This window comes from Bombina bombina, chromosome 1 (genome assembly GCF_027579735.1).
Source record: "Bombina bombina isolate aBomBom1 chromosome 1, aBomBom1.pri, whole genome shotgun sequence".
In the NCBI taxonomy this organism is placed as follows: Eukaryota; Metazoa; Chordata; class Amphibia; order Anura; family Bombinatoridae; genus Bombina; species Bombina bombina.
In genome coordinates, this window is record NC_069499.1 from 443,718,402 (window position 1) to 443,745,193 (window position 26,792).

At 36.6% G+C, this 26,792-nt stretch overlaps 2 protein-coding genes across 5 annotated transcripts in view; one reads left to right on the forward strand and one right to left on the reverse strand.

Moving 5' to 3' along the window:
- FASTKD1 (FAST kinase domains 1) overlaps positions 1-10,685 on the reverse strand; it is a 69,550-nt gene extending 58,865 nt beyond the window's left edge. The window contains exons 1-5 of one of the 3 annotated variants that reach the window (XM_053698406.1): positions 10,551-10,685; positions 8,623-9,100; positions 8,267-8,335; positions 7,122-7,247; positions 5,249-5,641 (exon numbers count right to left, since the gene is read on the reverse strand). In XM_053698406.1, the coding sequence (XP_053554381.1) occupies positions 5,249-5,641; positions 7,122-7,247; positions 8,267-8,335; positions 8,623-8,957 (923 nt within the window). In that variant the 5' untranslated portion in view covers positions 8,958-9,100; positions 10,551-10,685. Of the gene's footprint in view, positions 1-5,248; positions 5,642-7,121; positions 7,248-8,266; positions 8,336-8,622; positions 9,101-9,938; positions 10,024-10,049; positions 10,134-10,550 lie in introns of those variants that run through there. The other 2 variants (XM_053698404.1, XM_053698405.1) reach the window with 2 other exon arrangements.
- Positions 10,626-26,792, forward strand: part of PPIG (peptidylprolyl isomerase G) — a 98,931-nt gene continuing 82,764 nt past the window's right edge. For both annotated transcript variants that reach the window (XM_053698407.1, XM_053698408.1), the window contains exon 1: positions 10,626-10,776. The gene's annotated coding sequence lies outside the window, so the exon portion shown is untranslated. The remainder of the gene's footprint in view (positions 10,777-26,792) is intronic.

Below are 26,792 nucleotides of genomic sequence, written 5' to 3' on the forward strand. Positions count from 1 at the left end.
AAACTTTTAATTGGAATGCTATAAACTTGAGGAGACTAGAATCTGTGGGGCAGTCAAACGATATTATAAGACACTGCTTGCACCAATTTGCTATTTTAAAGGGACACACAACCCAAAAATTGTATTTCGTTATTCAGATTGAGCATGAAATTTTAAGCAACTTTCTAATTTACTCCTATTATCAAATTTTCTTCATTCTCTTGGTATCTTTATTTGAAATGCAAGAATGTAAGTTTAGATGCCGGCCCATTTTTGGTGAACAACCTGGGTTGTCCTTGCTGATTGGTGGATAAATTCATCCACCAATAAAAAAGTGCTGTCCAGAGTACTAAAACCAAAAAAAAGCTTAGATGCCTTCTTTTTCAAATAATGATAGCAAGAGAACGAAGAAAAATTGATAATAGGAGTAAATTAGAAAGTTGTTTAAAATTGCATGCTCTTTCTGAATTACAAAATAAAAAATTTGGGTTCAGTGTCCCTTTAAGTTACTATTTCTTTTACCAACTGTTTTAAATTGTATTTCTTACATTTTTAATTGTATCTTATACACTTTAGAGTTTTTGAGTTTTATGGTATAATCAAAACCACCGGTGGTTTATATATTTATGTACTGACATTTTAAATTGAGTTTGTAATAAATTGTGATATTTAAACTTTGCTTTTTTATTGTATATTAAAATGTATTGTATATTATTGATTATTTATTCCTGAGAGAGCTTTTTTTAGCACAATCTTTGTTTATAATTTAACGAGTGTGCACGTGTCTGCAACACTACATGGCAGCAGTTTTGCAACAATGTTATACAATAGAAAGAGCACTAGACGGCGACACTATTTCCTGTCCTGTAGTGCTCAAGACGTACCTATCTAGTTATATCTTCAACAAAGAATAACATAAGAACAACGCAAGTCTGATAATAGAAGTACATTGCAAACTTTTTTTTAAATTGTATTCTCTATCTGAATCATAGAAAAAAAAATATGTTTCATGTCTCTTTAACCCCTTAAGGGTCGGGCATTTCAGACAAAAACTTCCCCAAAAGACCAGAGCCTTTTTTGTTTTTATATATTTATATACTATATATTATATAAATATATAGTATATAGTATATACTAAAACAAATATATAGTATATAAATATATAGTATATATTTATATACTATATATTTATATACTATATATTTGTTTTAGTAGACAACCCAAGTATTGATCTAGGCCCATTTTGTTATATTTCACGCCACCATTTCACCGCTAAATGCGATCAAATAAAAATGTGTTCACTTTTTCACAATTTTAGGTTTCTCACTGAAATTATTTACAAATAGCTTGTGCAATAATGGCACAAATGGTAGTAAATGCTTCTCTGGGATCCCCTTTGTTCAGAAATAGCAGACATATGGCTTTGGCGTTGCTTTTTGGTAATTAGAATGCAGCTAAATGCCATTGCGCATCACACTTGTATTATGCCCAGCAGTGAAGGGGTTAATTAGGTAGCTTGTAGGGTTAATTTTAGCTTTAGTGTAGAAATCAGCCTCCCAACCGACACATCCCACCCCATGATCCCTACCTAACCTCCACTTTCCTCCCCCACCACATAATTGTCACCGCCATCTTAAGTACTGGCAGAAAGTCTGCCAGTAATAAAAAAAAAAAAAAGGAATATATATATATATATATATATATATATATATATATATATATATATATATATATATATACTAAAGTGTTGGATCCCCCCCTTAGCCCCCAACCTCCCTGATCCCCCCTCAAATAGCTCTCTAACCCTCCCCCCTCTACCTATTTGCTGTCATCTTGGGTACTGGCAGCTGTCTGCCAGTACCCAATTTGCTGCAAATAAGGCAAAAATGTTTTTAAAAATTGAAGTAACCATTTTTTTCTGTAGTTTAGCTGCCCCCCCTCAATAACCTCCCTCCCTCACAGATCACTTCCCCCAAGGAATCCCACAGAGGATACACTTTTTTTCCCTCCTCACTGTGACTTATCACCGGCACTTTTTTTTTCTTGAACGCCTGTAGCGTGGCGTAGTGGTCCCACCCGCTTACGCCCTCCTCCCGCCCCCTACAGCGATGGGCTGCCCACCCGCCTCCCTCCTTACCCTCCCACCAACGAACGGCACCATCACTGTCTGTCTGCATCGGTATCTCTGCAAATCTATTTCTGCAGTGCCCCACTCGTGAGGCATGAAGAAATAGCGCAATCTCGCTATTTTGATCGAGATTGCGGCAGAGAAAAGCCAAGGACTGCAGTGACGTACAGGGTACATCACTGGTCCTTAAGGGCATAATAACCAGCGTCGTACAGGGTACGACGCTGGTCGTTAAGGGGTTAAGATGAATTTAAAATGGGACAAAGCCCAATTTTTTTTCTCTTTCACGATTCAGACACAGCATACAATTTTAAACAACTTTCCAATTTACTTTTGTTATACATTTTGCTTCTTTTTCTTAATATCCTTTATTGAAGAAGCACTACTGGGAGCTAGCTGAACACACCTGTAAGCCAATGACAAGAGGCACATATGTGCAGCCACCAATCAACAACTAGCTCCAAGCTTCTGAGCCTACCTAGGTATTTTTTCAACAAAAGGATACCAAGAGAATAATACTTGCTTGATAAAGGCTGAGGCACTCAGCTGAAACGCGTTGCTAATCCTCTTACTACTACCTACTACTTACTATCGAAAGTCCACAGGAGAGTGGATTAATATAACTAAAGATATGTTCCATACATCCTTAACATCAAGAAACGTGTTTGCTAGAGAACACAGAAGCAGTTTCAAACCAAGTCGATTAAGATTGACCGGCAGAGCGCAAAAAATCATCACCAGCGGGCAGAGCAGAACAGACGTGCACCAAGGACCAACCACGGGAAGCCTAAAAGTAAGGCGCGTGATTTTGAAATAGCCGCTGAAGCAGCAGCGCGATCTGGGCTCACCGCTGTTAGAAAGCTCCAGGACCGGAGATCGGCTCTAAGGGGACGGAAACACAAACCGTCTGAAGACTCAAGTAAATAAGGTTAGAAAATATCCACAAGTGCACTTGCAACACTTTACAAACTGTGGCAACTTAAACAAAAGTGCTGGGTCTCCGCAGAAACAGATGAACGTTTCATTACGAAAAAGTAAACATCGATATTGAGACACTTTATTGACTATTCTACATACAAAGCATATATATTTTCTTTTCACAGGAATTGCATATATATATATCATTTTCTGCACTTCAAGCAAGAATGTGTTTACATTGAATAAGCCGTAACAATTGTATTTAATAAGCTGTTACAATCATAGTGATTATATTAATATTGAAATCATTTGACACATTAAGTATAAAATAGCTGCAAATAAGTACAAAATAGCCGCAATTAATTTCAAACAAAACCTTGATGAACTATTCTTGTACTAAAACGCCATTAGCTCCAATTTCATAGTAAAGCTTTTTGTTCAATATTTTATGAAGTTAAACAACTGAATTCATTTTATGACTGCTTTTTTATTATTGTTTTTTATAACATAAATTTTACAAGGTTGGCCAGCCGACTTCAAATAATGTTTTAAAGATATATATATATTTCATTGTCACATATCTGAATAAATTTTGATATTTCAAATTGCTCATTATATTTTGAATCTTTCCTATTGGGGTATTAGCTTTGAGCGCTAGAGAGTCTTATCCTTCACAATACCTACCAAGAGAATAAAGCAAATTAAATAATTGAAGTTATTTGAAACGTTGTTTGAAATTCTATGCTCTATCTGAATCATGAAAGAAGAAAATTGATGTCTCTTTAAGCTTTTAATCCATTTATTTTTTCAAGAAGTACCATCTTCCCTTTAAAAATACTATTTGTTTTTTTTTTGGGGGGGGGTTTAATTACAAAAAAAAAAAAAAAATCATCAAGAAAAAAAAAAAAAGGTCTCATTTGTGTTTTGTATTCTGGTTTGAGGGAAGATAATTGATTTTATAACAGAAGCCAGATACCAATAACATATAGACCAGTGTTTTTCAACCAGTGTGCCATGGCACACTAGTGTGCCGTGAGAGATCCTCAGGTGTGCCACGGCAGACTGACAACAGTGTGACATATTTTTTAAACTTTGCTTGTTTTTTACTCCCAGTGCAGGGGTAGTTTGTAGGAGGCATGGCATAACAGCACAATACATACAGTATGTGTGTGTGTGTGTATGTGTATATATATATATATATGCTGTATTAGGCTACAATGTGTGATTTTTTTTAAATTTTGGGATGGTGGTGTGCCACAGGATTTTTTAATGTAAAAAAGTGTGCCACGGCAAAAAAAAGGTTAAAAATCACTGATATAGACAATGTATAACCTATGTATTTCTTTAATACATCTCACAGGTTTAGGTAGTCATTACCACAAATATGAACATATAAATATTATATTTGTATTTCCTGTTAATAATCAGTAATATTCACAAAGCAGCCATCATTGAAAGAACATTTAAAAGGGACAGTCTAGTCAAAATTAAACTCATGATTCATATAGCGGGCAGAACTACTATTGGTGCAGCAAATGCGGTGGCACCAGGGCCCAAATGCTGAGGGGGGGGGGGGGGCATAGCAGCCAGTCTATACATAGGCGTGTGCAGACTTTTTACAATCCTAATACAGGGGAGCTTTTTATTAGTGCAGGGCTATCTGTTTATCTATCCTCAAAATCATTATACAAAGCAGCATATATATTATTACTGTAGCCAACTACGGAGTTAACTTTGAAGGGTTAACTCTTTTGAGTAGGTCAGCTACTGTTCAGGGCATGCAACAACTTTTCAAATTACTTTTATCAGCAAATTTGCTTTGTTTTCTTGGCATTCTTTGTTGAAAGCTAAACCTAAGTAGACTCATATGCTAATTTGTAAGCCCTTGAAGGCCGTCTATTATCTCAGGGCATTTTGACAGTTTTTCACAGCTATATAGTGCTAGTTAACGTGTGTCACATTGATAACCTTATGCTCACTCCCGTGAAGTTACCTAGGAGTCAGCACTGGTTGGCTAAAATGCAAGTCTGTCAAAAGAACTGAAATAAGGGGGCAGTCTGCATAAGCTTAGATACAAGGTAATCAGAGATGTAAAAAGTATATTAATATAACCATGTTGGTTATGCGCAGCTGAGGAATTGGTAATAGGAGGGATTATCTACCTTTTTAAACAATAAAAAATCTGCAATAGTAGACTGTCCCTTTAAATTCTCCAGCATTTACCTTTCTCTGGTTTCCTGCATTGCCATGGGTCCAAGTGCCGCAAACACTTTTGTAAAACTAGCCACATCATCACAATCATCTACTGATTGGGTTAATCTGGTTTTTGCCATTAATCTAAATTCACAGTTGTTAAACTGTAGGGATTGATACAATCCAATAATGATGCACAGATTTTCCAGATCCATGTGATTAATGCTCTGAAGGAAGATCTTGTTACACTTTTCCAGCAGTGGCCTGTAGGTATATTTTATGTTTCGAAGAAACTGTACAATCCTGCGAGCGTGATTGTACTGGGGGACATCGTCCATCATACACTCTGCTTTCTCTACTAGCCGATCTCGTAGCCGTGGAGAGATAACAGAACAAATACTGACCATTAAACTGGAGAGGATTCTACAAAGTAAAGGCAAAACATTAGAATAGCTACACAATTATGGTTGTATTCATAAATTCCGTAGACATTCCTCCAATGTTTAAAGCTTACCCTCTAGAATTTTTTATTACATGGTATTACAACCCACTAAGTCACTTATTTACAACTTAAAGAGATACTAAACCCACTTTTTTTTTCATAATTTAGATAGAGCATGCAATTTTAAACAACTTTCTAATTTACTCCTATAATGACTTTTTCTTTGTTCTCTTGCTATCTTTATTTAAAAAAGCAGGAATGTAAAGCTTAGGTGCCAGTCCATTTTTGGTTTAGCACCTGGGTTGTACTTGCCGATTGGTGGTCAGATTTACACAGGTGCTGAACCAAAAATGGGCCTGCTCCTATGCTTACATTCTTGATTTTTCAAATAAAGATACCAAGAGTGTGAAGAAAAATGTATAATAGGAGCAAATTAGAAAGTTGCTTTAAATTGCTGCTCTGAGTCATGTTTAACTTTGACTAAACTATTCCTTTAAAGAATATTTGTATTTAATATGTTTGTATTTTTGTTATTAAATATTGGACCCCCCTACAACCAATATAGTCTTGGATCCATTTGTATTGTGCGCATCACTTAAAGCTATAGTAGCTCAAAATCATGTGAATAGTTTTCCTATTCTGCTTAAGGGGGTAGTCTCATATGGTTTAACACTATGAAAGTTTCTCTCCATTTTCTTTGAGTTACGAAGATCACCATTTGAATATTATCCCATGACGTTATAGTGCACGGTGTTGTATGGCATCATTTCAACAGGCACAAGCAACCATTTTAAATGACAAAATAAAGGTAAAGGAGTTATTTATACACAATTTAATGTGCTCCAACATGTAAAACAGAACACTGGGAACACAATAAAGCAGAGAAAAATGTACAACACAAACTACATTTAAGAGGAAGACCCTGGCCTTTCTTTGGATGCCATACTTCCTTACTGTGCACTACCACATGCCAAATTTGAATGGGTGCAATCTTTGCACCAGCCAGGACCGGGTCTCTACTGGCATAGCCTCCCAAGTCACATTCACAGTGCGTAGTTCTTAATATAGATAGATTGTTTTAGTTATTTATTTTATATAAAAATGATAAGCTCTAGAGTAAATTGTTTCAGCTATCACAAAAATAAATTAGCTAATTTTATAAAAAGCTAGCAAAACACATGTTATATGTTTAAAATAACATAATAAAAATGATATAACCTGTTTTTATGATCTTTAAAAGGTAACTCAACCTTTATTTTATTCCAGAAATACAGGCTCTTTAACAAATAATATATCTGCTAACCCAAAACCCATTGGGCTACATAAAAAAAAAACACACCACAACACTACATGGGTTTCTATAGGTATATAAATGTGTTGAATATTTTCATAATCTAGTGTATGGACCATTTTGAAATTACAGGGCTTAAAACAAAATAATTTTATACAAATGAATAATACCTTGCATCATGAAGATCGTCCAGGATTTGGTCTACAATACTGGCTACTTGTCCTGTAAGTGGACTAGTTTGCATGTGCAGTTCCACAAGACACACTGCAAATTTTGATAGTGCAGTCGAATTAAACCTGTACAATAATACATCAAATAACTGAATCAAACTGTAAATAAACAGGACATAAAACACAAATGGTTATCTATATAACTTGACTGGTTAAATGGACACTGACAGATGTAATGTACGGAAACACAACAGATATGAGCATTTAAAATTAACTGCTATCTGGCTTAAAGGGACACTGTACCCAAAATTTTTCTTTCATGATTCAGATTGAGCATGAAATTTTAAGCAACTTTCTAATTTACTCCTATTATCAAATTTTCTTCATTCTCTTGGTATCTTTATTTGAAATTCAAGAATGTAAGTTTAGATGCCGGCCCATTTTTAGTGAACAACCTGGGTTGTCCTTGCTGATTGGTGGATAAATTCATCCACCAATAAAAAAAGTGCTGTCCAGAGTACTGAAACCAAAAAAAGCTTAGATGCCTTCTTTTTCAAATAATGATAGCAAGAGAACAAAGAAAAATTGATAATAGGAGTAAATTAGAAAGTTGCTTAAAATTGCATGCTCTTTCTGAATTACAAAAGAAAAAAATTGGGTTCAGTTTCCCTTTAAAAAAATAAAATAAAAAATAATCTTACTATAATGAGATTCCCCCTTGGGTGTAATATATCCATTTTAATCTCAGCTTTCCCGCAATGGGATACAAATTTAATAAGTCTGTTGTCGGGAATATTGTCTAAAAAATGGTTATAATTTCATAAACCTTACATAGATAATATGTTGTGGAGAAATTAAAGCTAATTTTCAAATTTAAAACCATGTTAATCAGAACTTAAAGGGACATTAAACCCAAAAATGTTCTTTCAAGATTCAGATAGAGCAAACAATTTTAAACAACTTTCCTCATTCTCTTGTTATCCTTTGTTGAAAAGCAGAGATGCAAGCACAGGAGTGTGCACGTGTCTGCAGCACTATATGGCAACAACTTTGCAACAATGTTATACATTTGCAAGGGCACTAGATGGCAGCACATACACACACACACACACATACAGAGGAAGATTCACATATGCCACACCTACCCATGCAGTCTTCTCCACCCTTCCACGACTAATTCCTGCATAAGAGAATCATGGGCTTCCACGTTTAACCTTGAACAAATGTGGCAAAGATATTATTTACTGCAGTTTATGAATTAGAGACATTGCATGAATAGTTAAACACTTCAAATTAAATATAAAACATTCAAATACAATAAATATTTATACTTGCACTAAACACCATAAGAGATTGTGTCTCCCAACAGTTATCTGTCTTGCCAAACAGTAACCACAAGGCGTTTCCGAGCCACCCTCCTTACTCAGGTGTGTCTTATGAATTATTTACTGCAGGTAAATATTAATCTCAGGATATAAGTACAAATGTATTAGGCATTTACCTCATAACGTTGTACAGCAGTTCTACCAAGGCTTCATCATCAATCAGACTGATCTTATTTTCTGCTAAGATACGAAGAGCAATAAACTCCTGGTGACCTTTAATATAATTAATAGTTCTTAGTAGTTTGGGTTTCTCTTTCTGAAACTCCCACAGCAAATCAATGGCAGATGTTACATGTGTGGCTGAGAGTTTGGCCTTGTTCTTTCCAACTAACTGAAAGACTTGGTCTTCACTAATACAGATTTTCAACTGGTCCAACAATGAGTCGGTAGTTGCAGGTCTTGTGCTGTACAACCTAGATGCCAGGAAGTATGCGCCTCTCCAACGAAACATGTTTGGAAAATCTTAGTAAGCTTTTTGAGAATCTCTCCTCATTCCGGAATATGTAGTCTGTAGTGAATTATAAATTGTTAGATCCTTATATGTCTTGTTCATCATTGCAACACAACCAATTAGCAGGTCTCACATTCAAAAGTCTGCAAATGTTTAAATGAAAAAGTAGTACAGTTAACATATTTTAATAAAAACACATTTTTAAAAGAATCACTCAGTGTCACTATTAAAGGAGCAAAGAAGTGTAAAATGAATTATTGGTTGTATATAACATTAGAACAATAATACAATGCACCAGAGTAGCAATGCACTACTGGGAGCTAGTTGACCACATCTGGTGAGCCAATGACAAGAGGCATATGTGTATACCCACCAATGGACAGCTAGCTCCCTGTAGTATGTTGCTGCTCCTAAGCCTGCAATGAATGGTTTGAAACAAAGGATACAAAGGGAACAAAGTACATTTGATAATGGAAGCAAATTGTAATATCTCTAAAAATCACATTTCTACTTGAACCATGCCTTTCATTTTAAACAGAAAAATATAAGTCAAGCAGAAAAAAAGTTATTTGTCAATTTGTCAGCTCAGCATTACAGATTTGAAAGTTCAAATGTTTTACTTATATCCTAAAATTGTTTTACTAGTCAGAGATATGTAAATGTCTAGAGGTGTCTGAACCACTTTAGATGTTGCAAGTGCACTTTGAATATATGTAGTAAACACAACTGGATACCATTTAACTGATACAATTTCTGTTAGTATTGCTTTCTACAATAAAACATATGTTGCTCTTTAAGAAAGCAATACTTTCGAATCGAGACATGTGTGGGACCAATTAATCCGTCTGTAAGAGTATGTCTACTTATGTTTTCTTCATGGTGTATGCATTTTACCTATCACTGCATCAGTGAATTTATACGATTTATAAATTAAATACTATTAAATTAGTATAAAATATGCAACACTATAAAATGACTCACTGCATTGATGTATTCTACTCAAATTCCAGACATTTAAAAAAAAACAAAAAAAAACTCAGAATCGACAGAATCAACACACACAAAAACGAGCAGTAATGCAATGGAAATTACTTGGCCTTTCTATGCACAGTTTTAGTCGTAGCGCATTAAATCCCTATGTAACATCAGACATGTGAAAACCTAGACAGGTCACACGACACTTCCTGGCGCACATATATGATGTCATTCTGCAACCCCTACAGAGATTTCTTATATCTTGCAACACGTTAAGAGCGTTTTCTTTAATTCCATATTATTTTTAACGTTGGTCCATTTAGTTAAAATAACTTGGAAATACATAATTTAAAATTGCCGTTGCTTGCGGCACGTTTCCATACAAACTTCACCTACCTACACAGTTGTTTATTATGCGCCTGCGCGCATTTGTTTAGTTGAAGGTCATGAAAATATAAGTAATTTTTGGTATGTGTTTTCGTACTGCACAAAGCTAAGACACTTTTACTATTGTTGCAGACATACATAGTCGATCATCGATAGCACAAACTACTTTAGATATAGTAGCATATTCAGCCCCGTCACGTGACCAATCCCAGACATCTTCGCGAAACCTACCATCTTGCTGGAGAAATCTAGAGTTGTGGTAACAGTAATCGGCACTCGGTTTTTCATGTCTGCTGGTTATCCGCGCTTTCCGAGCTGCTGGAAGGTGGATTCGGAACTAATGTGTTCCGATTTCGGACTGTCGGGCTTGTTGACGTGAGGGAGATCAACGGTGGGTGCAGCTGTGATTCTCGTCTTGTCATCTTATTGGGTCTAGGGCTCTTCACGCCAGATTCAGGTGGGTGCGCATTGCAGGCCTACGGTCTGAGCTGTAACCGGTTGTATAGTTCACCTCTGGTTGCGCGCTGTATGTATTTGCACCCATATATCGCGCAAAGCGATTATTATAGTAAAACTATGACTGTTAGAGAGAGGACTGCAACGCGTCGCAGATAAATGTGTTGCTATATTATTATATCTATCCCAAAACATGCAACTATTTAAACTGCAAGATTGTGACTAAATACAATATATATAATAAGATGAATGTAGCATAAATGCTCATATATTTTAGTTATTATTTTCAGTAACTCTAGCTAGACAATCCTAGTAAAGCTCTAGTAATGTTCTTTGGTATCTATATGTTTACCATCGTCTAGAAATAGAATGTTGTTATTGTATTCGTTTCATGATGCGCGGAACTGTCGTCTTCATGTACAGTTTATTTTAATAACAATCTTTTATTACTGTTTTAGTTTAATAACAGGTCAACAAAAAACCCAAGGTTGCTTGTACTAAGTTAGGATATTTTTGGAATGATGAAACCAAAAATGACATCAGTTTTGCTGAACTGTCTTTAATTTTTTAAGATACTAGATAACTCTCAAATTATGTTTTTACTCTAATAGGTTTGATCTGTCGTTTTACTCTGTAACATTTGTCTTTTAATTTAATCTTTAATCTAATCTTATCTTTAACATTGTTTTGGAAGTTTATACATTGCATATTATTTCAGAAACTTGAAATGTATTTTATTGCACAATTTTATAACAAAATTGCTCCCTCAACAAAATTGAAAAAATATCAAAATGTTCTTGCGGATGCTCTGCTATCAGGAGAACCAATATTCTATTTGTGTTCTTAAGATTGTGAACTTCTTGCTTGGTCAGCAGAGTGGATACATGAATTTTCTTAGATTCATCTGCCTGTGGAATAGTAGGGCAAACAACTTAATTGAAAAAAAAGTGAAATGACCTTTAAAGGAATACAAGACTGTAGGTGCATCAAACATCAATAATGAGCCTTTGGTTGACGGATAATTAAAATCATTCTTTCACCACTGCATATGAAGCTTGGACTGATGAAGCTATTTAAAATGAATAAAAAGTTTAATGAGAGAGTGCATGGTTTTTAAAAATATTAAAAACAGGGGCACTTTCATTCATTAAATTTACATTTTGTTTTTTTAAATACTTACCTTTTCCTTTATAAAACCCAGACCAGTGATCCTCCGCCCGCGGCTCCACTGTACCTACCACAGTAACGACGAAACCGGCTTTCTCCAATCATTGTGTGGCCTCACAATATGGCCACTCCAGGGTGCACGCCATGATTGGAGGAATGTAAAGTTTAATGAATGAAAGTGCCCCTGTTTTTAATAGTATTTTTAAAAACCGGGCACTCATTCAACTTTACATTCACTTTAAGGCCTTTGACAGAGATGGTGATTGCTTCAAATACATTTGTAGATCGTTCCTTGGACTGTTTTTTTTTTTTTTTTAAAGGGACACTGAACACAAATTTTTTCTTTTGTGATTCATATAAAGCAGGCAATTTTAAGCAACTTTCTAATTTACTCCTATTATCAATTTTTCTTCGTTCTCTTGCTTTCGTTATTTGAAAAAGAAGGTATCTAAGCTAAGGAGCCAGCCAATTTGTGGTTCAGAACCATGGACAGCACTTGTTTATTGGTGCTGTCCAATCAGCAAGGACAACCCAGGTTATTCACCAAAAATGGGCCGGCATCTAAACTTAAATTCTTGCCTTTAAAATAAAGATACCAAGAGAATGAGTAAATTAGAAAGTTGCTTAAAATGGCATGCTCTATCTGAATCATGAAAGAAAAAATTTGGGTACAGTGTCCCTTTAAGGCTAAAAGCAGGAATCTTTGATGGTTCTCAATTTCATTAACTTAAGTTTGAATTTCACAACATTTATGAATGATGTTGGAGCTTCTGCCTGGTCCAGATATATCTTGGTTGTCAAGAACTTCTTTGGTAACCACAAAGCAGAAAATTATGAAGACTTAGTGCAAAACATACTCTCTAATTTTACAAATGTTGGTACTAATATGAGCATAAAGAGGTACACTTTCTCCATAGCCACTTAGACAGATTTCTTGGTGATGTTAGTGAGGAACAAGAAGAGAGGTTCCATCATGATATATAGTTGATGGCCGAAAGGCATCAAGGCATATGGGTCAGAGTCAGACACATAATGTCAGACTACTGGAGCCTCCAACGTTATTGTCCTGAAGACCCACATAGAAGAAAAGCTTACAAACACATTAAGTGTTATTATCTAAATCAATTAATTTTGTTATGTTATTGTACTAAATACAATACCATTAGGTATTTTTCTATGATTTGAGACTGTTTCCATGTAATTTGTGGGTAGGGTAGACCTGTCGTTACATTTTATGCATTTTTTATGTTTCTAATATGGTCATCCCTTATCTCTATAATTACAGCCAATCTAGAAAAAACTATGCCATATTCAGAATCAGCGACTCAAAATTAACCTAAAATCGATCTAATATTATTGGCAATAAAATCAGTGCTAACCTCTGTAATACTTATATTCCTTGTGTGACTAGCTCTTCTTAGTTCATGCCATAGCATTGCAAATTAGTTGATATTTGTACACTGGCCTAGTCGTTACCCATTTTGCAAATTGACTTACATAGATGTATGCATTTGTGTTTATATGTGTATATACAGTCCTGGCCAAAAGTTTTGAGAATGACACAAATATTAATTTTCACAAAGTCTGCTGCCTCCGTTTTTTTTTTATGGCAATGTGCATTTACTCCAGAATATTATGAAGAGTTATCAATTGCAATTAAATTCAAAGCCCCTCTTTGCCATGAAAATGAACTTAATCCAAAAAAAAAACCATTTCCACTGCTTTTCAGCCCTGCTACAAAAGGACCAGCTGACATCATGTCAGTGATTCTTTCGTTAACACAGGTGTCAGTGTTGACGAGGACAAGGCTGGAGACCACTCTGTCATGCTGATTGAATTCGAATAACAGACTGGTAGCTATAAAAGGAGAGTGGTGCTTGAAATCATGGTTCTTTCTCTGTTAACCATGGTTACCTGCAAGGAAAGGGTGCAGTCATCATTGCTTTGCACAAAAAGGGATTCACAGGCAAGGATATTGCTGCTACCAAGATTGCACCTAAATCAACTATTTATCCTATCAATCAAGAACTTCAAGGAGAGAGGTTCAATTGTTGTAAAGAAGGCTTCAGGGTGGCCAAGAAAGTCCAGAAAGCGCCAGGACCGTCTCCTAAAGTTTAATCGGCTCCAGGATCGGGGCACCACCAGTGCAGAGCTTGCTCAGAAATGGCAGGTGTGAGTGCATCTGCATGCACAGTAAGGCTAAGGCTTTTGGAGGATGGCAGCAAAGAAGCCACTTCTATCCAGGAAAAACATTAGGGGCATACTGATATTCTGCAAAAGGTACGGGGATTGGACTGCTGAGGACTGGGTTAAAGTAATTTTCTCTGATGAATCCCCTTTCCTATTGTTTGGGGCATCCGGAAAAAAAACTTTTTCCGGAGAAGAAAAGTTCACCGCTGCCAACAGTAAAGCTTACTGAGACCATTCATGTGTGGGATTGCTTCTTAGCCAATCGAATTGGCTCACTCACAATTTTGCCTAAGAACACAACCATGAATAAAGAATGGTGCAAAAACATCCTCCAAGAGCAACTTCTCATAACCATCCAAGAACAGTTTGGTGACAAACGCCTTTTGCAGCATGATGGAGCACCTTGCCATAAGGCAAAAGTGATGACTAAGTGGCTTGGGGAGCAAAACATCTAAATTTTGGGTCCATGGCCAGGAAACTCCTGAGACCTTAATCCCATTGAGAACTTGTGGTCAATCCTCCCCCCCCCCAAACACACACACATTCTGACAAAGTCAAAGCATTGATTATGCAAGAATGGGCTGCCAGAAGTTGATTGACAGCATGCCAGGGCGAATTGCAGAAGTCTTGAAAAAGAAGGGTCAACACTGCAAATATTGACTCTTTGCATAAATTTAAAGTAATTGTCAATAAAAGGCATTGACACTTCTGAAATGCTTCTAATTATATTTCAGTATACCATAGTAACAAATGACAAAAAGATCTAAAAACACTAAAGCGGCAGATTTTGTGAAAAATTAATATTTGTGTTATACTCAAAACTTTTGGCCAGGACTGTACAGTTTTCTCCCCAGGACCGTGCTCGCTAATTTTGACCACCCTCCTAAAATTTTGGCCAAAAATTAGCTAATACATTTTTATGGTAAAAACTAGCATATTTTGAAAGGCTAGGATTTACCAGTGCAACAAATAAAAAGGGGACATTCAGTCATTATGTATAAAATACTGCATGCTGAAAGTTTCTTTGTCTGCAGCGCCTCAGGCCGCTCATGGCAGAACGCTATTTTTCAGTGAGGTGAGCTTAGCCAATAGTGTGCTAGCTATCCAGCATAGGTACAAAATAGTAGACAAAATACAATAATGCAAATGCTTCCCTTAGGGTGATGCTGCTCGCCAAAGAGTCTCTCCTTCGACCCAGATCAGAAATGTAATTGTAGAAAAAGGTGGCGCTTCCAACCCTCTTAAGATTCAAGTGGCTTCTGGTGTATTCCTCGGTGAAAATGAAATCACAAAGTAGTAAAATACTGTCAGGGTAACAGTACTAGAAAGCAAGTACTCACAGTCGGTCTTGCAGCTTCCGGTGTAGATAATTCCTCTGGACACAATCCATAGACAGGATGCAGTAAATTGTTTTTAATAAAAAGTTTAAAATACAAAGTTTTATCTTAAAAACATAAGCTTACTCTACGCGTTTCAGCAGAATATGCCTTTCTCAAGAGCGTTCACAATTTAAAAAGTTGCTGTATATAATGATCATCCACATCCCGTCTTTTATACTTGTCTCTCATATCATTAATTTGTTTGTCAGGTGTAAGGGGCAGCTTACAACAATGCTTGTGTGAAAGAGAAACTTACATTTTCCTTAAAGCATAGGATTTTGTTTTTAATATATTAATAGGATTGTATATCGTTCACACAAGTTAACAATTTTATAACAGATACTGTTGCAATATTTATACTTATATCACCAGTTTGTATCTGGTATCATGATATCCTTTCTTTCATTCTCAATTTGGGAGTCATTATTTTGTCTCTCATCATCATATGGGTGTGTCTAGAGTGCCTTTCTGTTTTCTTACAATTTAATTTTGTGGTCTTAAAGGGTGTCCATGGAGGTGCAAATTCTGTATTTTGGTAGTCCCCAGTCCAGCAAGCAGAAAAAGTCCAAAACAAGTATATTTGAGTTACCTCAAGAGGTATACTAAAATGAAACAAGATCAGTGTGGAAAAAAGCCAGATTGTATCCTACTTTTAGTAAATATTGATTTGCATGGTTGTTGTGTGTTAGAATCTTTTTACCCAGGATCTTTATATTAAGAGATACTCGGGTTCAATATTCAGTATTTTGAAAATCAGTTCTATGTTTCTATCACTGATTTACACCTGGAGTTCTGTTTTAGGTAGAATAGTGAAGTCTGACGTTTAGCAGAACTAGAATTGACATCCAAGAACTCAGGTAGTGTGGATAGCAGTAATGCCATCTTACTGTAGGCACAATGTTGTGTCATCTCTAGCTGTTCATGCTCAGGATTTTCTCCAGATGGAATAACAGCTATTACGGATCATTGTCATTTTTTGGATTGCCATGTTAATTTTATGGTCTTCAGGTTTTTGTTTTATTGAAATGCATTATTTTTCAGTCGCTAGCTGACATTGTCTACCCTGGGATTAGACTGTTTTACAGGAATGGAATTTTTTCTTAAGGTTTAACTTTTCTTTTTTAACTGCTGTACGAATTCAGAGGTAAGTGAACAATGTTCATTGTATCTTCCACTCTTTTTTTTTTTTTTTTTTTGGTTTCACATTTTAGTTTATTTTTGTTTTCTAATCCAGGGTTTGCCATTGGTTCCTTTATTGCCTCATGCTGAGTTAACCCCTTAATGACCAAAGACGTGCAGGGTACGTCCTACAAAAGCTGGTAGTTAATGACCAAGGATGTACCCTGCACGTTTTCAGGGGTTTCAATCACTGGAAGTGATTGTGATCGCTTCCAGCTGCTTTAAGGGTATTGCAGTGATGTCTCGATATTGAGGCATCCTGTAATACCCTTTTTTTTTTTTTTTTTTTTTTTTTTTTTTTTTAAGCCACTGATGCAGAAAGAACCACTCTGCATCTGCCAGCGATGTTGCTGATCATTGTTGGAAGGGAGGCAGGTGGGCTGCCTATCGCTGGAGGAGTTTCCGGTTTGAGGTCCGATGAGCACGCCCGATGGGAGCGGGTGGGACCGCTACACTATGGAACAGCTCCAGTGAAGGATGGAGGGAGGGAGAGGGCTATAAGTAAAGATTTGGGAAAGTGATCAGGGAGGGGGTTAGGGTATAGGGGGGCAGCTACTCTACGGAAAAAAATGGGTATAATATATTTTTAAAAAAAATAAATTACCTAATTTTACTGTAGACTTGGTACTGGCAGACAGCTGCCAATACCTAAGATGGCTGCAAATAGGTAGATGGGGGAGGGTTAGACAGCTGTTTGGGGGGATCAGGGAGGTTGTGGTGTAAGGGGCGGGATCCTATACTGCAGAAACTTTATAAAAATAAAATGACTTATTTTAGTACTGGCAGACTTTCTGCCAGTACTTAAGATGGGAGTGACCTGTGGGGGAGGGAAGAGAGCTGTTTTAAAGGGGGTGGGATGTGTCAGGTGGGAGACTGATCTTTACACTAAAGCTAAAATTAACCCTACAAGCTACCTAATTAACCCCTTTACTGCTGGGCATAATAAAAGTGTGGTGCTTAGCGGCCTTCTAATTACCAAAAAGCAATGTCAAGCCCATATGTCTGCTATTTCTGAGCAAAGGGGATCCCAGAGAAGCATTTACAACCTTTTGTGCCATAATTGCACAAGCGGTTTGTAAATAATTTAAGTGAGAAACCTAAAGTTAGTGAAAAAGTGAACAATTTTTTTTTATTTCATCGCATTTGGCGGTGAAATGGTGGCATGAAATATACCAGGGATTCCTGACAGATATCAGTGTTAAAATGTAACTTATGCAAAGTTTAAAAAAAAAAATGGTTTGGAAATGGCAAAGTGCTACTTGTATTTATTGCCCTATAACTTGCAAAAAAAACAAAGAACATGTAAACATTGGGTATTTCTAAACTCAGGAAAAAATTTAGAAACTATTTAGCATGGGTATTTTTTGGTGGTTGTAGATGTGTAACAGATTTTGGGGGTCAAAGTTAGAAAAAGTGTTTGTTTTTCCCAATTTTTTTTTTCATCATATTTTATAAACCTTTATAGTAAATTATTATATGATGAAAATAATGGTATCTTTAGAATGTCCATTTAATGGCGAGAAAAAAACGTTGTGTGGGTACAGTAAATGAGTAAGAGGAAAACTACAGCTAAACACAGCAGAAATGTAAAATTAGCCCTGGTCCTTAATGGTAAGAAAAATGGTCTGGTCACTAAAGGGTTAAAGGGATACTAAACCCATTTTTTTTTTCTATTTTGATTCAAATAGAGCATGCAATTTTAAGCAACTTTCTAATTTATTCCTATTATGAATTTTTTCTTTTATCTCTTGGTATCCTTATTTGAAAAGCAGGAATGAAAGCTTAGGAGCTGACCCATTTTTGGTTCAGCACCTGGGTAGCACTTGCTGATTGTTGGTTAAATGTAGCCACCAATCAGCAAGCGCTATTCAGTATTCTGAACCAAAACTGGGATGGCTCCTATGCTTTCGTTCCTCCTTTTTCAAATAAGGATACCAAGAAAATGAAGAAAATTGATAATAGAAAGTTGCTTAAAATTGCATGCTCTATTCGAATCATAATAGTAAAAAATTGGGTTTAGTATGCCACAGTTTTCACTTCTTGTCATTTTATATTTTTTTTTTTTTTTTTTTTCAAGAATTAAGACTTTTTTTTTTTTATCTAGGTTTTTTTTTTTTTTTTTTTTTTTTTTTTTTTGGATACAAAGTTTCAACAGTTCATAGTTGGCTCCAAGTTGTTTGAATTTGTATGTAATGACTATTTGCTAGTATGATAGAAGGTTGTTGATACAGGTTTTCTGCAGTCCCTGCTCTTTCTGATATAGTGGGTTAAGGGGCCCTTTAATGTCTTAGTTTTGTTAGGTCTTGGCTCGTGTCTCTTTTTTTTTTTTTTTTTTTTTTATATATATAACAAAGAAAGGGAAACCTATCCTGTATGAGTGTATGGCTGCAGCAGTGTTAAAGGTAAGTACCATATGAGTAATATTTTCTGCACAGAAGAATTAAGTCGGTGTCGGTCACAGTGACACAGTTAATAAGACCGTTTTTCGGTACAACCCCCTACTGCGTAACAGTTCGAAAGTTCCAAGTAGGCACGTACCTATCTTAGTCCCGAATTGGTCGGAAGATACCGGGGAGGATTCAAGCAAACTTTCACATGTAGTGAAGGAGCTGGATGAGTTGCCGTTAGATTGATGAAGTGCATTGAGCATGCGCGAAACGCGTCAGATCCTTAACTACCAAGCCTTGTACACTGTCTAAGTGCTCCACTTGTAATTGCCTGAATAAAACCACTTGGATAGTTCTTGATGGTCCTCGTCTTTTGTTGTTTCTTTTTTTATATATAGCTGTGCCTTTTTTGGAACCTTCATTTATTTTTAGTTGTCTTTTTGTAACACCTTTCAAACCATTATTTTGGACATTACAGTAATTGTACTTTTTGTTGAAGGTATTGCAGAGACCTCAGTTTTGAATGGCACTACAAATATCAGTTGCTGAGAGGACACTGGATATGTTCAATCCATTATGGGGGGTCTCTTTTACTAGACTGGATTATTCTATGGCTGTTATCAGACCTGTTTTGACGTTTATGTATTTGTTGTCATCAGGGCAAAGCTATTTTTGCACTGAACCTGACTATTTGTCTAGAATTGTTTCAAATTTTTACAGAATCATATGGTATGGGATGCGCAATTCCTATTGCTCGACGCCCGGGGCATGCAGTTCCGTGCGCCGGGCATGTGGGTTTCTATTTACATTAGCCCTGCTGTGGGCAAGCAGACCGCAGCAGATCTAAAGCGTTTATTTTTTATTTTGATTGTAATTCTAATAGCGGCCAGCTAGAGCGCGCCGGTTCTGTTAGCAGAGTGAGAGTAGGCAAAGAAGCCCGCACACAGCATCTCGATGATGCGCTGAATACAGTACTTCCCCTGTGTCAACACTGCTAAATTTTGGAGGATAAAATTGCAGCCCGCCCTTAAACTGCTAGCGCAACACTTAATACATATGTAAGTGTAATATATCCTGTAATGTGCAGGCGTTACTAGCTCTGTCCTGCTCTGTGTGTCCAGGTAAGCAAATGTTTACAGCCTGCACACCGGATCTGTAGAGAGGGGTAGGCCGTAGTTGCAAATCTGAGCCGCATCTTTTATTTCAAGCCTCAGTTTTAAGCACGCCTGCTCTGAACAGGCAGCTGATAATGTCTGCTCCGGGAAAGTTTGAAATTAAAGTTGCGCTGTGTGGGGTCTCCCTGCGAAATCAGAGCGCTCTCCTGCCGGGACTTCACTCATATCCCCCTGCTGGGACTCCGCTCCTTCCCTAGCCCAGCCTGGCTTTAATATGTGTGTCTGCAGTGCATCTCCAGCAGCAGCGGCGGAGGGGCCAGCTAGAACAAGAGCTGGGACAAAGAGCAACCGGGCAGGACTGGGGCAGGAGCAGTGTGCATGGGGGCAGCTAGCGGCGCCGGGACACTGTGGGATCCTGGCTGGGCAGAGCCGCACAGTGACAGGAGAGGGTGCAGGACTAATACCCTGACCTTGAGAGGAAACAGGATTATCTTTGTGAGTAAGACAGGGACAGACCTACCCTGAGTAAAAGAGGAGAGGATAAGAGGAGCAGAAGAGTTTGAGGGATGAAACCTATCCCCGAAGAGGGGCAAGTAAACTACCCCAAGCTAAATAAATAAAATAAATGGGGTGTATAACACAGGAAGGGAGAGAACAGAGAAGGTACATATTGCAGAGATACATATAGGTAGAGGCAAAACACATCACAGAGGGGCAACAAAATTTCGCTAGAGGGCAGGGAAAGGGGGGAAAAAGTGCCCCTGGCACAATAAGCTCTGAATGGATACAAAAGAAACAGAGTGGGCACAATTCCACCAGTTGAGTGGGAGGCAAAGCCACCAGAGAGGGAGAAAGGGAAATTTGAACTGCCATAAGACAAGTGTAGGAGGTAGGTATATAGTAGAATATATAGGAAAAAAAAACTTGTCAGTAGGATAACTATACAACAAAGAGTCGGCAAACTTACACCCAAACTTAAAACCCTGAAGAAGGGCTTATTACCCCAGTAGGGTATTTAGCCTTAATAAAGAAGAGTTGTTTGAGTGTTTGCTGAATATTTCTATACATTATACAGGTAGCCCTCAGTTTACGCCAGGGTTAGGTTCCAGAAGGATTGGTTGTAAATTGAAACCCAGTTTATAATGTAAGTCAATGGGAAGTGAGGGAGTTAGGTTCCAGGCCCCTCTCAAAATTGTCATAAGTAACATCTAATACATTATTTTTAAAGCTTTGAAATGAAGACTTTAAATGCTAAACAGCATTATAAACCTAATATAGATTGTATTATCATCAAACTAAGTTTAATGAACAAAAACTTTTTTTACTTGCGTTATCAATCTGCAGTTATTAATAGGCAGTTAGGCACCCTCACCTCAAGCAACTGGACAGGAAGATAAAAGGGAAGTGGCTGCTAGATCTTGTTGCTCGATAGGACTGCTCTGTTCTGTGTACACAGATCAATTTCAGTCTAAGCTTGCATTACTTTTCTGCAACACAAGCGGACAGCTCCACCTACTGACTATTTTAATTAGTGCACTGCTTTGCAATGCTTTTCAATAGCAGTCACATGACTGATATAAAAAAAGGTTGCCACCTGTACCAGGGCTCGTCTTCGCACATATATGTACACACACATACAGTGTTTTATGTATTTATTCTTGTTATAAAATAAAAATACGGCTATGATGAAGTGTATGTATGTGTATATATATGTGTGTATATATATGTGTATATATATATATATATATATATATATATATATATATTCCATATGTAGAAAGTAACAGCACCAATGCATCAATATTCTTAAAGGTGAATTATTTCTTTATTGGTGATATCACAACCATTAAAACAGCGACGTTTCGGACATACATGGTCCTTAATCATGCATGATTAAAGACCATGTAGGTCTGAAACGTCACTGTTTTAATGGTTGTGATATCACCAATAAAGAAATAATTCACCTTTAAGAATATTGATGCAGTGGTGCTGTTACTTTCTACATATGGACTGTATTTATTTGGGTTTTTGCTGATAGCCCATTGTAACGAGCAGACAGCCAGGTAAAAAAGCTAAATAGTGCTGGACTCTATTTGTATATGTGTATATATAGATAGATAGATATACAGAGAGAGAGATATAGATATATATAGAATATATACACACACACACGTATATACACACTGGCACATATATGTACACACACATACAGTGTTTTATTTATTTATTCTTGTTATAAAATAAAGTAAAAAATGAAGTGTGTGTGTGTGTGTGTATATATATATATATATATATATATATATATATATATATATATATATATATATATATATATATGTATATATATGTGTGTGTATATATATATATATATATATATATGTGTTGCACCGATACCATTTTTTTAAGACTGAGTACAAGTACCGATACTTTTTTCAAATACTCACCGATACCAATTACCGATACTTTTTTAATTTCATGACAGTTTACCAAGCACAATACAGATTAATGATTGAAGATCGCTTCTTTATAATTATGAACTGTATCTCAAAAGACATTTTGAAAAATAAAACAGTTGTATGCGCTTGTTGTCACAAAGTTCACAGAACATGTTTATAAATTAAATTATTACAATAACATATATTAATAACAACAATAAAAAACAGCTGCAGCAGCTGGGGCTGGAAAGCTACAATTTAAAGGGGTGATTACTAAATGCTATTGGGTTGTAGGGTGCATATATAACTCATCAATCTGACATTTGGTTGTTAATACAAAGTCGTATAATTTAATTCTGAAAATAATATTGGGGAAGGAGTGTCCCAGTAATCCCCTTTGAGAAAAATGGGGCATTTGTATTTTACTGACCCAACAGAAAAAAGGGCTGGTCTTCATATTTTTCCATGGCTGCTTTTTATTCCCAGTCCAGCCCTGGCTAAGGGTGTTCCTCAGAGTACAGTATATTTTGATCATAATTGTGCAAGATGAGAGGCTTCCAGCTGTAAAGTAGCAGCTTTTAAAGCACTGCTCTGACGTAAAATAATACAAATAACAGCAATTTGTATTGGCAGAACAGAAGTGAACAATTTTTAGTTAAGTCTCCACTCTCCAGCTTAAAATGAAATGGGAACATACAGTTTGAAAAACGCCACAAGATGGCGTATGGGTAGGAATTGTAGGTATCGGTTTAAGTATCGGTGCATTTGCTGGCTCCTAGCTTTTGAATTTATTTGTCGAGCACTGCATTATAGTATTACCTCCTATTAGGCTAGGGCTGCAGCATATTACCCGGCATAAGGAGGGATAGAGTATTAAATAGTAGTATTTTTATTGCAGAATATTACTCAAGTATTTGGAATGCAGAATGTAATAGCTCTATGGCACAATGTATAACCTACTACAGTAGGGATCAGCATAATCAAAAAGGAAGAGGCAATTAGATTTTCCAAAGTAACAGAGGGGTAGCTGGAAGCACTACAGTAAAGTGCAGAATATCACATCAAACACCAGATAGGTGCAGATATTTACATAAAGGGATTTCTTTCTATTAAGGGGGATGAGGGACTGTGGATCACCTATAACCCATAAACAATGCAAAGATTATCTTACCAACTATTAAAGGGACAGGAAAGTCCAAAAAAAACTTTCATGATTCAAATAGGGCTTGTAATTTTAAACATTCCAAATCACTTTTATCACCAATTTTGCTTTGTTTTCTTGGTATTCTTAGTTGAAAGCTAAACCTATGAGGTTGATATGCTAATTTATTAAACCTTTAAAGGGACATTATGCACATTTTTTCTTTGCATAAATGTTTTGTAGATGATCTATTTATATAGCCCATGAAGTTGTTTTTTTTTAATTTTTTTAAATGTATAGTTTGCTTATTTTTAAATAACATTGCTCTGATTTTCAGACTCCTAACCAAGCCCCAAAGTTTTATGTGAATACCGTCGGCTACCTTCTCCAGCTTGCTCCTGTTTGTGTAAAGGGTCTTTTCATATGCAAAAGAAGGGGGAGGAGGGAGTGTCTTATTTCCCACTTGCAGTGGGCTTTCCAACTGCCTTTTCAACAGTGCTAAACTGAGAGCTTCTAAGTACGTTTTTAAACAGTTTTATACTGGATTTTTATATCAGTATCTGTGCATCTTATTCTTTATAGTAGTGTCTATATCATGCAGTTATATGAAAATTAGTGTATACTGTCCCTTTAAGGCCGAGCCTAATCTTAATGCATGTTGACAGTTTTTCACCACAAGAGGGCGTTAGTTTATGTGTTTCATATAGATAACATTGAGCTCAGGCACGTGAATTTACAGAGGAGTGAGCACTGATTGGCTAAAATGCAAGTCTGTCAAAAGAACTGAAATAAGGGGGCAGTTTGCAGAGGCTTAGATACAAGGTAATTGCAGACGTAAAATGTGTATTATTATAACTGTGTTGGTTATGCAAAACTGGGGAATGGGTAATTAAGGGATTATCTATCTTTTAAAATAACAAAAGTTCTGGTGTTTGTCCCTTTAAGGAGACTAATCTCTTTCCCCCCCCTCCCCCTGAAGGGAGCCACAATTCCGCACAATAAGTGAGTGAGTTGCAGCAGGTACCGACGGAGGGACCCTCACAGCATGCACAACCTCAAAGCACAGACTTATTGGAAATTATTTGGGGTCTTTTTTATTGGGAGGGGAGTTTGGAGGAGACGAGAAGATGTCAAGGAGAAAGCAGTCCAAACCATGCTCTGTTTAAATGGAATATTCAGAAAACTTTCCCCTGACCTGGAGTCTGCTGTGAACCAGACAGGGGTTCTGGGAAGGGAGGCAGCAAGAGAAGGCCGAGGTTTGGAATACTTTAACAGCGTGACCAGTCAGGAAGACAGGATTTTGATTCCTTGGAAGAGCTCACAAAATTAAAGTTGCGGGTCAGATTTGCAACTATTGCCTACCCCTCTCTACAGGTGTGCAGGCTGATTTTCTGTGCCTGGACACACAGAGCAGGACGGAGCTAGTAACCTCTGCACATTACATATATATTCTGCTTAAATCTGCATTAAGTGTTGCGCTAGCAGTTTAAGGGCGAGCTACAATTTTATCCTCCAACATGACACAGGGGAAGTACTCCTGGGAATGAACCACAGTAAGAATGTTGTGTGACACTCAGTATAATTTACATTAATTGTAAAGCAAATCCTGTAACTCACTGGTCTGGCAGACCTAACACTACCCCCCCCCCCCACATTCATTTTTAGGATCACTCAAGTAGTAGTTAGGCCAGGGCTCGACAAACCCAGGAGCCTTGTAGCAACTGGCTCCTAGAATTTTACCCCTGGCTCCTAACTTTTTGGGTTTTTCTCCATATGTCTATATACAAATCCAATGGTCTGGCTCCAAAAAATATGCATGGCTCCTAAATATTCTTACTGGCTCCTAATTTTTAAACACATTTGTCAAGCACTGAGTTAGGCCATAACTGACTTTTCAAAGTATGTGTCCCTGCTTTTTCAATGCCATCTTTTTTTCTTTACAGTGATTTTCTGAGTTAATTTTCTATACCCAATTATAGATTACAGTAAATTTTATCCTTTACAAAAAACTAGTACATTGTGTGTCTGAATTAAAAAAAAAAAGTTTGCTGAACAGGGTCTATATGGTGTTTTATTTTGCGAATCAGGACAAGTAGATTGTCACCAGGGACAAGTAGATTGGGCTCCTGCTTTAGTCCCTTGGACAAGTAGATTTTTGTAAAATTTCCACACCCTAATGTCTCATCATTTTGTCCAGATATACAAGAGACTTCACTGTGTTCTGTTCCTTTCATATTTGGTATGAAAGGACACCATTTTTATGTGAGGAAGATCATTTTGTACTTATTTTTTAGATTCTTGCAGGTTATACTCCTTGGAGGTTTTCCATATCTGGATGGTTATTTCCAGAGACAATAAGTGGAAGGTAAGTAAGTAAGTGGGTATTCTTAGGGTACTGTTCACTAGTATAGTTGGGTTTTTTTGTCAGATACTTTATCAGAAGAGATTTGCTTTAAAGGGACAGTCAACACCAGAATTATTATTGTTTAAAATCTCTTTATTACACATTCCCCAGTTTTGCATAACCAACACAGTTATAATTCTTCACGTTTTACCTCTGTAATTATCTTGTATCTATGCCTCTGCAAACTGCCCCCTTATTTCAGTTCTTTTGACAGACTTGCATTTTAGCCAATCAGTGCTCACTCCTAAGAGCTTCACGTGTGTGAGCTCAATGTTATCTATATGAAACACATGAACAAACACCCTGGGGAAAAACTGTCAAAATGCTTTCAGATTAGCGGCCTTCAAGGTCTAAGAAATATACCAAGAGAACAAAGCAAAATTGGTGATAAAAGTAAATTGGAAAGTTGCTTAAAATTACATGCCCTTTTGAAATAGTTTTTTTTTTTTAACTTGGCTGTCCCTTTAATTTGTTTCTCACGTTCGTTTCTCAATATAAATTTGACATGCACCTATCTGTTTCTGTTAAAGGGACATGAAACACAATTTTTTTTTTCTTTCATGATTCAGATAGAGAATACAATTTTAAACAACTATCTAATTGACTTCTATTATCTAATT